Source organism: Rhipicephalus microplus, chromosome 5 (genome assembly GCF_043290135.1).
Source record: "Rhipicephalus microplus isolate Deutch F79 chromosome 5, USDA_Rmic, whole genome shotgun sequence".
NCBI lineage: Eukaryota > Metazoa > Arthropoda > Arachnida > Ixodida > Ixodidae > Rhipicephalus > Rhipicephalus microplus.
The window spans coordinates 30245474-30260183 of NC_134704.1; the positions used below are offsets into that span (position 1 = coordinate 30245474).

At 45.3% G+C, this 14710-nt stretch overlaps 1 protein-coding gene across 3 annotated transcripts in view; it reads right to left on the reverse strand.

Moving 5' to 3' along the window:
• The window catches only part of LOC142817706 (uncharacterized), a 53893-nt gene that overhangs the window by 28898 nt on the left and 10285 nt on the right, over positions 1–14710 (reverse strand). For all 3 annotated transcript variants that reach the window (XM_075895113.1, XM_075895114.1, XM_075895112.1), the window contains exons 8-16: positions 13332–13373; positions 12628–12756; positions 9320–9460; positions 8255–8496; positions 6376–6497; positions 5271–5385; positions 3575–3745; positions 2552–2668; positions 438–567 (exon numbers count right to left, since the gene is read on the reverse strand). In XM_075895113.1, the coding sequence (XP_075751228.1) occupies positions 438–567; positions 2552–2668; positions 3575–3745; positions 5271–5385; positions 6376–6497; positions 8255–8496; positions 9320–9460; positions 12628–12756; positions 13332–13373 (1209 nt within the window). The remainder of the gene's footprint in view (positions 1–437; positions 568–2551; positions 2669–3574; positions 3746–5270; positions 5386–6375; positions 6498–8254; positions 8497–9319; positions 9461–12627; positions 12757–13331; positions 13374–14710) is intronic.

Sequence of the window (14710 nt, forward strand, 5' to 3'; positions counted from 1 at the left end):
CAGGTGCCGTCGTTCACAAGCTTGACGCATCTGCAGCCTGGAGGATTTTGTGATGCCGCCGCTACGACCATTTTCTCTTCTATGTTCTTCTTTCATATTGCCGCTCGTTCGCAATCATCGGCGACAACTCCAACGTAAAGGGAAATGATGCATGTAACATTAAGGTATGAAAAGAAAGCGGGGCGCGTCAGGGAACAAGTGCTTAACAAGGACGAAGTTAAGACGAAAAAAAAATAGACATAGGCAGGCATGGAGTCGCATACAAAGGCGGTAGCAAGGCGAAATGCAAATACACGAGGGAAGTAACCGAGCTACTGAATTTCAACGCTGTTTCATGTTCAATCAGTCAGTCAGTTAATCAATCAACGAATCAATCAATCAATCAATCAATCAATCAATCAATCAGTGAAGGCTGCTGTGTAGACAAAGTGACGTACTCTGCACTTCCCGAATCGCTTGTAGCCTGGGGAAGCGTTTCACGCCGTCACAGATGGCGGCGCTGTCGTCGTGATCCACGTGGAAGACCGCTACGCAGACGCCGTGGAAAACGTCCATCGCTCGACCCACCTAGTGGCAACAACAACAACAAAAAAAAAAACAATTTAAATTTTTATTTTCAATTTCATTTGTAATACGCTCGCATTATAAATTCATCGCAGAGGTGGTGAACAACACACATAAAAAAATTCAAAGATTTGTCATGCATTCGTGAAAGATGACTCGGAGGCAAACTCTGTTCTTTTATTCTTCTGTGAAGTTTGTGTGTTAATTGTTTCTCAGCCTTCGTACGAACGTTTTCCGCGTGATTTCGAATTGCGTCCGGGATCGTCGCACAGTTTACCGAGAGACGGTGTCATGTGATTACGTCATCGCGTGACGTGACGTTAGTTGGTGATATGACGACACCAGAAATGTTGAGTTTCTGTGACGTCATGATGATGTCGTATGGTGGCGTCATCACGTGATGGTGACTTTTTACGTCACTCGGGTTGAAACCGCCGACGATTGATATTCACGCTTGATCAGGCATCTAATGTCTTCTCCTTAAAAGAGCATGAAGAACGATAAAAACAATAGGGAGTTTTCGAATAGGGGCCCGAAAAGCTTGGGGCCCCGAAGCCCATTGCGTATGCATGCTTCGGGCCAATCAGGAGCAAAGAGTTTTCAAATAGTGTCTTTGGCACTTTGGACACTATCTTTATTGTAGGTCACTTTAATGTTGGCGGAGAGCCGTCACTTCAGGAGGTGACGTCATGTTTGTCTGTCGCAAACCTTTTGGGGCAAGAGTTGCGGCTCCTTCTTAATAGAAGAAATGGCGCCTTGAAAGCAAAACCCAAACTCTGTTAGGGTCTCGCTGATGCGCAGTGGCCTTGACACTACTTCTTTGACGTCCCAGGACGATTGGGGCTTCAATTCAAAGACTCTACAATAACAGGCAAGAGTTATACAAAATAGTCACAAACAGTTCAAGTAAATTGCGTGGAAGAAACAAGCGTGTAATGCTACCGCAGACTTGACAGGGCCTTTTTTTAAATGCAGTTGCATAATCTGTATCAATTACGTGGCACGCAAATGATTCTAACTACTTTCTTTTCTGGAAAAAAATGATTACGAGTCTGCGTTACTTCAGAAATGGGGTGTGTTAACCTTATGGTGACGATCAAGTTGGTTTGAGTGAAACGGAGATACGAGTACAAACAAGGAACGAAGAGCGGGATTGTGGTAGCACGTTTTGTGAAAAAAGACAAACGCGTCTCTGCCTAATATGGGTTGCTAAACACATGTAAATTATGTTCGTCGATTACGTTATAGAGACCTGGCATTCATTATAGAGAACTGAAAAAAAAAGAGCTTCGACTTTGAATGAAAGTCATAGCACCGTATCGACATTGAAAGAGTGACCAATGGCCCTGACAAAAGACTTCGATCTCAGATAAGTAACCTCGTGTTTCCGTACGGATGCAGCGTGAATCATAATATTTATAGAAGATTTCATTCGAACCCACGTGGAACACTATGCGATAACTGACACCAAGTCTCCCACCCATTCTCCGTCGCAAGAGCTCAATGCAGTTACAAGTATTTTTTTTGTATCCATAACTAACTGCAAGTGCATGCAGTTGCTTGCTCAAGTGGATCATTAGCTAGGGTGCTTGGCTGCTGACCAGAAGGTCACGGGTCCAACCCCGGACGCGGCAATCGCCTTTCGCCAGAGGTGAAATTGTAGGGGGCCAGTGTACTGTAGATGTCAGCGCACCTTAAGGAACTCCAGATGGCCAAAGCTTCCGAAGCCCTCCACTACGGCGTCCCTCGTAATAATATCATGGTTTCGGTACGTAACACCCTCCACATTATCATTATCTGCACGCCGTTAGTTATGCAGATAGAGAAACCACATAGTTAACAAGCACGTGGAGCAAAGTCTATGTTTCTACGCCCTGTCGTAACCGTCAACGCCAACTGATGATGATACCAACAGTCTTGCACAGTGTTAGGAAGTCCATGGTTACGCATCTTTCACGGCCCAAGCAGTATGAAGAAGACGACGTGCCTTTTTCGTGATGGCTTCCTCGCTGTCGTAGGAGAGCCACGTCTGGGGCCTGCGCCTCGAAGTCGACAGGGCCACGCGGTCCTCGTCGGGCGTCACTCCCATATTCGAGCCACACATCTGTGAAAGAGAGAGAGAGAGAGGGAGAAGACAGAGTCTGTGTGAACGCGTATCAAACATGGAAAAGCTTGAGGCGCATGTACGGGAAAGCCAGTTTTTCAGACACAGGCTTCGTTAGGACGTAGAGAACTAGTTGTTCGTTCGGTACACACGTCATGTGTAGCCCTGTACAGAGGATGCAATGCTACGGCTTGGTTTGTAAAATTCATTACATTTAGTTTGCCTTATTTTATTTAATAACAGCGTTAATTTTCGCATGGATATATGAAAACATTTTCTTCGGGTAATACCTGCCATTATCGAGTAATTTAGCGCTTCATCCTCTACCTCCTTGTAGCTTAGTATGCGGATCACTCCAAAATAGAGCACTCAATCGAGATTTCATGGTAAATGTACAATGAAAAATGAGGAGGTTGCTTTATATAGATTGTTTTTTCGGACACCTAAAACAGAATCATTTTTCGCAATGTCGTATCATAGGACGAAAATTAAACCATAAAGTGCTTTACGAATACTGAGAATCCTCATGAAAATCTAAAATGTCAAATGAACATGCGGGTTGACCCCGAGCCTCCAATTTGTTCAGTGCCCGTGGTTTGTCCCGACAGACACGGCCTGTCAGGAAACTTGATAGCGAAAAATCTGGGGCCGAGTTTTTAACCTTTTACAGACGCAAGACAATTGCATAGCACGTCGCGGTTTTTGTTATTTCTTGTGTATTCTTTCTTTTCCGTATCGCAACAAACAAATTGAAAGGGTCACTGAATTGTCATTCTTTCTTCCTGGATTTGTTAGCCAGTAATCACATTAAAATGGGATGATCTCAGCTAGCAAAAGCTCCCTATAAAATCAGCCACCAGTTCAATTGGCTGCATGCATGCTGGAGCACCGGCAGTTGTCGCTCACCTGTCCGTAATTGAGCCACTTGCGGCCTGTGCACCATCCGCCGACTGAAGGCCGGCTGTTGGCCGCCACGTCGAACGACATCGTGGACATGTCCAGCGAGAAGCAAATGTTGTGCGTTCCGTTGAGGCTGTCATCCTCCTTGACCATCTCCATCCAGAGAAGAGCCGATTTCTGCGGCATTCGAGAAACTCAAGTAAACTTCTTTGTGTGGCGTCGGCGCAGAGTGTAAGGCTAACAATAAATGTTTTTCTACGTCTCCAAACCACAATATAATTATGAGAGGTGTCCAAGTGGAAGGCTCTGAAAACTTCGACCACCTTGCATGATTGAACGTGCGCTTAAACCTAATCACGCGGGCCTTCACCTTTTTCTCTGAATCAAAATATGGGATTCGATGCCGTGACCTTCTGGTCAGCTCTCGAGCCCCTTAACCACTATGACTCCCGTGCCGGGTCAGGATGTGAGGAAGCGCGAATAAATAGTAATACGATTGAATTGGAATGCATCTGGAAGTTTGTTCCTCTCTTAGACACGGCCTAATAAAATCAAACATGTAATGTAGCTATCGAAAGCATAAAAAACATTATTTTTTGTAGTTTTTCACTGTATTGCAGACAGGAATTACCGTAAACAAAAACAACAACTTGCCGTTGATAAAGATCGAGCCTACAACCTCCGGGTAACGCGTAAAAATTGAGGAAGGCGGTCGTTGACACGCCCACTTCATTGAATATTTCTGTGCGTGGCTTCCCGAGATTCTTAGCCTGCGCACCTCCTATAGTCATGTTCACTGGGGCAGAATACTTCTTTTCTGTCTTTGGATAAGAACTTGTGAGGTACCATAAAAAAAGCGTAAGGGAAGGCAAGGCGAGAAAACGGAAAAACGTTACGCTTTTCCCCCAGCATTTTTGTGCTTGAGCTGCAACCCCTATCATCATGTAAGCAAAAATTAAACGAAAGAATCGCGTACAAAATACGTGTGCAGGATACTATTATGTACCAAGTTTCCTGTCGACACAGAATTTTTCATTTTTATGATGCAAATTGACGTACAGACAACGTTAAACTTATGAACCTTGATAACTACAAAAAAGCTTATTATTTACGTACCCGGCTGGTCCGTGAAGGGGTACTTAAACTTGTAGCCGTTATTAGGATTTGTGAATGCAGTGGTGCGATGGTACAGCTTCTTAACAGAAAATAGCAAGCACAAACAGGAAGCGAAGAACATAAAAAAGTGAATAGGGCAAAAGCCAAAATATTCTGAATATTAAGAAAGAGGGAGAAAATGAAAAAAGAAATAAATAAAAAGATATAATATTTAAAAAAAAGAAGGAATGGTCTTTCTTAACGCTGCGGTTTTGTTGCTCATACGTTCACCATCTGCTCAAACATCAAGTGTTGTTTTTTTTATTATCCAGTGAACTGCTGATGCTGACTGTACAGTCGGGAGCAATGTTAAAGGGTACATAAAATTTACGCTTAATTAGCAACTACTGGTCACGTGACAACGCGTGTCGTATTAATTGCCAAGAGGTACTTTTCCACTTAACGTTTGCTATGAAATTTTTTGTACTTTACAACTGATTCCAACTACTATGGCCGCTTTCAGGTTGTTGCAGTTATCCCTTCCGTATTATTCACTGCTGTACGTCGCTTCCATGCTTGGCCTTATCTTTATGCGCACGGCACTTACCACGGGAATGCTGCTGGGTGTGTCGTCGACCCGAACGAAAATGGACGGGTATACGAGCCTGCAGAACTGCTCCTCTTCGTGATAGTGCGTCTCGATCACGAAGATGTCCACGATGCTGAGAAACGCAAGTGAAAACAGGTTGGCAAGGGTGTCAGGCAAAAAATGGCGAACAACCTTCGGTTTTTCTTTTGTATGTTTCTGCAATGCGATTAACATGTACAGTCCCGCTCATTATGAGTTTGAATATGCTGTCTGGGCTCAAAATGGCACCCCCACTGCAAATTGGCACCCCCATAAAAAAAAACTGATGAATTTAACTCCCTCAGTTAGCTGTACTTTCTGAACCAATTTAACTTTTTTCGGTTTTGTTGTTCGGGCTTAGGGTCACCTTAATCACAGCCGGCGTGTTGTAAATCATATCGAGTGTAACAGGACATGTGTCAGATGCAATGGAAAGTTTATTACCGAAGTGATAATGAACTACTTCCCTATTATAGGCGAGTTGGGGGCACTTTTCTTTTTTACAATACACGTCAGTGGATGACATGTTCTCTCGATATAAGTAGTTGCGCATTTTGATGACCATTCGAAGACAGCTGAATATATACGAATTATACGCGAGAAATCTTGCCATTACACTGTGGCAGGAAGCTATATGTATAGTTATGGCTGCAGATGCAGAGATGTTTAAGGACCGAGGTAGCACATCTAGGAGTCACCCCTTTACACTAACGTGGTGACAGGTGACCTTATCATCATTTTCACAGAAGTCCCCATCTTCTCTAAACGTACAACGTCTACTTGTCACACGCTAAAGGGCCCCTTAGGAGACTCCAATGGCGAATTAATTACACAATGAATCTAAGGCGTGGCTTAAGGGCGTTATGCAGTGAAATGTTTCTCAAGTTGGCTCATTTTTAAAAGAGCTCGGATAAATTGAATTATTGTGTCCGACATGGCGTTATTCCGTGGCGTATATCATACCGTTTCCCTCGACTAATATGGGTGACGACCAGTTATCCACTATACATTTTCAAATTGTACGTTGCATCACAGCAGTACCTGCCCTCATCGACTTGACAACTGCATGGGAAGAAGTACTTACCGGAGGTAATCTTTGCTTCTGTCCAGCATGATTTTCTGCGCGTACTGGTCATGCGGCGCGTAGCCAGAGAAGATCAGAGCAGGTTTAGGTTCTCCCAGACGTTTCAAGGCATCTTGAATGCTCTGTTGGAGCCAGAAGAGGAGAGGAGGTATACAAGATAGTATGCCATATACAGCTGGTCTTGTATGCGCACGTTTCAAACGGCCACTTGACGCAAGAAATTTCGCACAACTCGCATTCGATACAACGCTGCAATCATTGTAGGTTTAGAGGCGACGACGTTTCCGAGCATCGAGTAGACTCTCGAATGTCCTGCAGTCACCGATTTCCCGGGGGATAAATCAAGAACGTTCATGTGTAAGAATAAATTATGAGTGCTGAAGTGTACGAGGTCACAATTAGTTGCCTTAGTTGACGCAATGCTACGGTTTCTCTAATAGCCAATGTGTGACATCGGTAAAAACGCTTTCTCTCATACCTGCTATTTGCAACCAAACTCTCACACAGACAAAGACACGGAGACTAGCCGATAACATTTTTGTGTTTTGAGTGTTTGTTCATCATTGCAAACCGCACATAGCATTTACTTGGCTACGTTCATTGGATCGATATCTTCAGAGTAGTATTTGCTTGTGTGATATTTTATGATGCTGAACGAACTTACCCAATGTTGTCCACTGATATTTTTGTGCAAGTATCAACCGATGCTTGCAGAAGACATTTAATAGAACGGTGAGAGACTGCGAAATAGGAATTTGATTGTATTTTGCCATACCTTTTATTTTGTTCTGCAGAACATTTATATTATTTTAAAAAATTCAATTATACCTCCGTTACAATATGAAGTGATGGAAGCCTCACTTTCGTTTCTTCTGTGACTGCATCCATTGTTGCCGACTGTATGGTCCCCAGGTAGCTTCAGGCTGTATTCGACAGCTTTTTGCTGTGGGGAACTCCCAACTTACTGGGTTGAAATAAAGTGCAATGTCCATGTAGGAATGCGCTACAGAGCCTTGGCAAGATCTTGTTATGCCTGTCACTCGTCCTCTGAGCGTGACACAACAACTCCGAAGGAGAAAAATAGGTTACAGCGCATGCGGCAGGCGTGACCGGTGGCTTACCAGAGTGTTTTAAAGAAAGCGCACAATCCGTGTGTTCTAGAAGTACTAACAGAAGAGCACAATCTTGAACTTTCAAGGTTGGATCACTGAAGACGCCACTGTCGTTCACAGCAGCCTGGATTAGACAGGATGTTATCATCCTATTACGTGAGAGTGATATCCTAATAAAATGACAAGATGAAGCTACGTACCACTCATGTAAGACATGATCCGTGATCAATTAGAGCAAACCTGTTTCTGTAGAAAGGAAGCACAGTCGAGGATGGCAATAAACGCAGCAGTGTGGCGCGCTCAGGGAAATTTATCAAGTCAGCTGGCAGACATCACTTGGAGAGCTAGGCCTTTATGTTGCAGACCTAATTACGGTGATGATGATAGCGAACGCGCTAATAATACGTCACATGAAACTAGGAAAGAATTCATAGGTTAAAGCCAGTAGTGACGACAGATACGGCGAACTGCATTGCAAATGTAGCTGTAACTGCTGTAAGCAAATGCTGTAACTTGTCTCATGTACGTTGTAGGATGTAATATTGGGAAGTGTATTTTGTGATGTATGTGATGTAGCATGTAAGTCGTAGAACGTAGTATAGTGATGTATCCCTTTTGTATCGGCTATGCATTTCTTTTTTACGCATGACATGACGGTTGTTATGTTAGTTTTCTACCCCACCCCTGTAACGGCCCAATCGGCCAATAGTACCTGGAAATAAAAATAAATAAAAATGTGAGCATAAGAAGACAGCACGGCGCCGCACCTTGAGCACGGTCATCATGCTCTTGTGCCGTGTGCTCGTCATGAGCTGTCCCGTGAAGGCGACGCCGTTCAGTTCGTTCTGCGAAATCCACTTGGCCAGCTGGGTGGAGATGGCCGCCAGGTTGCTCTCGTCGCGGTCAGTGTAGTCCAGCAGCTCGCGTACCATCGTCGCGCTCAGGGACACCGCGAATTTGGTCGTGACGAAGCGCTCGCGCAGAGACATGAACTCGTCGAAGCCGGTGCCTGCATGGAGGACGCGTCAATGATGACGACGACGACGACGACAACAACAACAACAACAACAACAACAACAACAACAACAACAACAACAACAACAACAACAACAACAACAACAACAAACAACAACAACAGCCTGGTATAGCGCTCGCCCAGCATGCATAACTGATTCACACAACGGCTGTTACAGACTGACAAATTAAGTGCGGCATTGTGTCAGATAGGAGAGATGCTTTTGCAAGGGCAAGCAGTTTTGATTAGCCCATTCACAAACTTTTCCGAATATTACAATATTTATGGTGTTGTAATCGATTCAAGTCAACGAAATTTCTATTACTTAGTAAATTGCCCTGTTTACTCGAACGTTAAGTGAGCTTCTTTTCCCGAATTTTGGCATCTAAAGCCGACCCTCGCGTAACAATCCGATAACGAAATTCTATTTTCTTCTTTTTTTTCTTTGAATTCAATGAAATGTCACCTTTCGGGTTACAATCGAGGTTAAGTTACAATCAAGTATTAATGACACATAAATACGAACAGAAAGAGGTCTTTTGAGTAACGACTGCCGGTGAGAATCGATGTCACGAGGTACAAAACAAGAGTAAAGCAAACCTGGCAATAGCTACTCGCGTGGGATGTGATGCCTTAAAAGACTTGTATTGCCAAAGTTGTTGACGCTCAAAACAGTGTCACACATAATTAACCGTATTCAGTGTTTCTCGAGAGCACCGGCAACGTGCGATCAGTCATCACTACTAAGTGAGCTCGAGTTGATTATTCGGAGTTCACCTATGCACACGCAACAAGTGTCCGAGTGCGCCAGCCTCACCGTTTTTGACGGGCACAAAGGTATGACTCTGTTTGCTCAATGTCATGTCCTTGTAGACAAGATGGGTGCAGTACTCGGCCGGCATCTGCATCTTGTCTGTGGCGTTGTCCGACATGAAACACAGCAGGTGGTTCGAAATGCCTGCGAGCAGAACCGCAAACGTAGCTGTTTCAGTGCTTGGTTGCAGAGTGCGTGACGAAGTGTCATGCTATTAACAAGCGCGGATGCAGTGCATGCAACTTTCGTTGCTATGGCCACCAGTAATCATTGCAGTAGCCAAGATTTTGAAAAAATAACACCAAAGCACCTGGCACCAACGTGTACTCGTGTCACGGTACTTCCTGTCACTTGGGCAACATAAAGAAAAATCGCAGCATATCCACGGAGTGAATGATGATGAGTGGGGCGAAGCGTTCGTCCGTCCGTCTATCCGTTCGTGCATGTGTGCGTCTGTCTGTCTGTCCATTATTCCGTCCGTCCATCTAGTGAACACTCCAAATACAGCCATCTGATTGATTGATTGATCGATCGATTGATTGATTAAAAACTTTATTTTGGTTCTGAGAAGACGCAAGAGACCCAGCGCTACCCAGCTAATCCCACGTAGGGACCGTCAAGCCGAGCTTGGCGGCCCGTTCACGGGCACTCTGGACGGCTAGGGTTTGATCGTTACGTTCGGGGCTGCGTAAGAGCGATGCCCACCTGTCCTCGCTGAAGGCTGGGCTGATGGCTTTACATTTTCCACAACACATAGTTGAATGTTGCTAATAGTCCACAGGCAGAGAAATCCGCACTTGGACAGCGTTCAGGGTACATGACAAAGAACCGCAGGGTTAGGGTACACGCTGGCTTGCAATAGTCTAAGGGTAACTGCCTGCGCCCTGCACAAAGCAGGGTGTGCGAGGGGGAATACCTGTCTTGAAATATGGACGTGTTTTGTGATTTCATTGATCTTTTCATCATATATTCGTCATATACAAGTACCGCCAACCAGCGGACATTCTAAGGACTAAACAAAAGGTGGCTAATACTACGACGACACTGGACATTCAACCCACGGCGTAAGGAGCTTCGCCCCTAAAAAAAAACTATGGACCATCTCTCAGAAGGGAACACTGATGGGATTCGAAGCAGCAGCGGTGCGCGCGGCGTTGACTTGGTTAAAATGAGCGTCGACGCAGGTGCTGGAAGAACGGTTTGAAGTGAAAGTTGGTGTAGCTTTCACTCGAGCAAACGTTTGTTTGAAACGCGAAGACACGGGAGGAGGGACGCGTTGAAGACGCTTGCGCTCGACTTCCTTGGCTCGCATTTCATCAGTATTACCCGCGCGCCGTCTTCGAACGCAATCTCTGTTCTTGACTCGTACCTCGACGGTGTCATTGGTCTTCCACTGCCGATGCTTGCGTTAGGCTTCCCTGGCTCGCGCCTCGTCGGTGTTGAAGTCACGATTCGCGAACGGCTTTGCTAACCCTCGCAACGCCGGCGACAGCCGTGAAAGGCACGCGCATACTAGGAAGAAGCATGCCACGACAGCTCGCGCCCGTCGGCGCGATCGCGCGGCAAGCAGCGGCGCGCTGTCCACATTGTCGGCACGGCAAGATTCTCGAGGCGCACGCACCCGCCGGCTCACGGCTTCTTCTCGCCGAAAGATGGAAAGAGGTGGCGTGGACGAGATTATGTCCACGTGAGGAGTGGGCTAGAGTGTTGTGAGCAATGGAGAGGGTGAAGCGAGAAAGAGCTGATACCCGGCGAGCGAGCGCAGACGAGGGAGAGAGACGTCATCGCGCTCTTCTCGGAGGGCGTGACGTATTGGGCACCACTCCAACACGTGCGGCAAGGGGTGCGGTGCGGACGGAGGGACACCGTTACACAGGCTAGTCAAAGATCTGCTTCGCATCTGAAAATCTACCTCTGCGTGTGTTTAAAATAAGTGTTTAATGATTTAGAGTACTTGATGCTCCACTATGGGAGAGCAGAACACCGTCCCAGTGGCATCCGTTACAACACAAAGTCATCTGTGCTTAGAGAAAGTGTACATATGTGAGTACTTCATACTAACTATGGGATGGCAGTGAGCCATGCCGATGCCCATCCAATAGCTCATGAGAGTACCGATGTGTGTTTAGAAAAAAAAATGGTTCACTTATTTAGAATACTTGGTACTCTACTATGGGAGAGCTGAAAGACGTCCCGTGGGAATGTGTTTAGAAAACTGGAAAAATTGCTGCGGAAAACGAAGTTAGGGAGGAAACAAAAAGAAGTGGACAGTACAAGCACCTCGTTCTACTGTCCACTGCTTTTTTGTCTCCTATCGAACTTCGTTTTCCGCAGCAATCAGCGCAATTTTTTCCAGTCACCAAAAACCAACTAGCCCAACACCTCACTTTGCTAGTGTTTAGAAGTAGTTTTAAATCATTTAAAGTACTTGGTACTCCACTACGGAAGAACAGAACGCCGTTTGAGTGGCATCCGCTACAACACAAAGCGATGTGTGTTTAGAAAAGGGTTTAACGAATGGGATTACTTCGTACTCAACTATGGGAAGGCAGTGAGCCGTCCCGATGTCAGTCCAATAGCTTCATGAATGGACCGATGTGCATTTAGAAAAAAAAAGGGGGGGTTAACAATTTACAGTACTTTGTACTCTACTATGGGAGAAAAAAAAACCGTCCCGTAGGCCTCACATTTTATGAGGCAGTGTCGACTAAACATCAGTTCATACACTTGTTCATTGAATGCGCCTTAGTTATTTTTAATGTGTGTTGAGAAAAAGAGGTCAATGATTTTGTGTTTAAAAAGTGTTTAACTATTTCGAGTATAGGAGAGCAGTGTCCACGTTTAGATAAATTTTCCACGATTCCGAGTGCATGTACTCTACTACGGGACAGCATTAAGCTGTCTCAACTGAAGCCGGAAGAAACGATGTGACGATTTCTTTAACTGTGCCTAGCGACAAAACAGCTCTGAAATGGTTGTCCCGAATGGTGTACTCTAGAGAACTTCTTCAATTATAGTGTGCACGAAATCACTACCATATGCATGTAAAATATCATCGACAAATATGAGAATAATGTCTCTAATATTTTTCGCTCGTTATTAAAGTGACGCTTGACCCATTTGAGGGCGTCCGATCCAGAGGAATTTTAACCCACTAAACTGAACTTAAGCTGCTATATTAAGTCGAAGCAGTGTGCTCTCGTTTCAAAACAGTTAAGTTACTGAACTTGGAATCTACTAAACTCCATGGTTTTTTCTATAAGTGGCCAACTGGAAACCGTACTGGTTAAGGCTGGCGGAATTGACCTTACCGCTCGGTTTCAAACCCTTGACGGGTTCATTCGGCTCTTCTGTCGTGGATGGAATCTTTTTAGGCTTGAGAACTTTAGCAGCCTTGTCCTTTTTCTTCTTCTTCAGCCTCTTGAGCTGCTCGTCGAAAGCTGCAAAGACGATGTCACCGTATTACGACATTTGTACAAGAGTCCCTCTACCGTTTCATTTTAAGTTGCATCAAATGTGGGGAAGCATTAACGCGTTCTTACTTCTTCGAAAATTGAGAAATAACGACTGCTGTAGAGCTAAATAACAGAATTGAGAATGGGTAAAGACAGCGATGCAGTTGTATCACACAGTCGACTCAGGCTCTTATTAGGTCAAGATTATCCAGCTTAACGAATGCCGATACTACAAAAGCGAATGTGGTAGTTGAAGTAAAACGATTTAGTCTGCGTGCCCCAACCTACCCACCAACATCAGAATCAGCCGATATTTCCTAACATAATGCGAAATCGCACCACATTACAGAAAAGCGGGTAGAAGCGTCAAGGAAGGAATTGTGTGCCCGTTACTAGCCCGACAGTTTCGCTACATTGCGATAATAATTACGGAGTAATAATGCTAGAATAAACACGCAGTATTCGTTAAACTAACATCACTGATAACCGGAAGTAGAGCACATAGCAGCTAAACGCATAATGAAACTATTATATGTGGAGCCACGTTTTCTAATACTTACACTTCTGCTTCTCAGGAAGACGATGTTGGGCACTCGGGTGACCTGCTTGCGCAGAAAAAAAAAATCTTTCAACGAGAAACTAGAGGCAGTCATTCGCAGTGTACAACTAACAGTAAATGTTTACAGAACATGCCAACGCTCGCCGAAATACATTCACTGCATAATCCTCCCCGTTACGGGAGCAGAGTTGCGCATAGGTCCGCCATTAGGTTCAACGGCTTTGTAGTCAAGCCACTGGTCGCACGCACTGGAAACAAATACTGCGCAATGTCCATGGCACGGGCGACATGCCGCACGCTTATTTGCATGCGCTGAGTAAAATGGCACCGTTATAGCGAAGCGTCATACGGCTGGTGGTAGCTCTTCGCATCCGCGACGCGCCCAACAATAGTCTTACAACGTTTTCGCCGATTCTGGGGCAATGCACGGCATGGAGCAGTGCATGGAACAACACAACGTGTAAACTGATAACAGTTATGCTGTGAGACTGATCTCGAGGCAGAGGCACGAAGGCACGGCAGCCGAAGAGCCCGTTGCGTTAGGAAGTAATCAGAAGGAAATATTTGCGCCCAGCGAGAAAATATAGCTAGGCCACTGATTAGGAGATGGTTACGTCGTGCGCGCAGCACCGTGTTGCATCACCGCTGACGTAGCGTGAATGTCGCGAAGAGGCTGTAGGCCATGTGTGCCCGCGTGGTCCACAAACTTTTGTGGCTGATTGTACGGTACTCACGGATCGAAACTATGAGAGCGCGTGGCCACTGGTGAGAGGAGAGGTATACCCTTGGACGTCAGTATAGAAGCAGGCTTTTGCATTGAGATATAGGCTTCCAAAGCAACTTCGAGTGGCGCACTGCTCTCAGCTCTCGGATGTACGCCTGTGGTACGTCACAGTGTAACTATTTAATTGATTGATTTATAGCAGTGCTAGAGGGCCAAATTGGAAGCGCGTGCGCGCACGTGTCATTGCCACCACCGCTGCCAAATCCGGCGACAGAACACCTTAGCCGGCAGCGTCTGTAATCCATGAAGCATAGCTCCGCCGCGCAAACAACACGCCCAAACTTCAGCTTGGGTTTCTTATAAACATCTTGCGCGTGACGTCACAGACGCGCCTTCATAAAGTACTTATCGATCAACGTGGCGACGTCGATGATGTAAAGGCAACATAATCGCATTACGCTTAGCATGCTTCAATGTGATAACGATGTGGTCACACTGCTATTGGCTTCTGTGTGTAAATAACGAATAAGTTGGCAGTTATGCAAAGATATATTATTAACATGGTGCCACAACTATGCAATGCAAACTTGTGTCCTCAAATAACTTGACAGTGATGCAGCGACAACATGATGCAGTGCCACAACTAAGCAATGCAA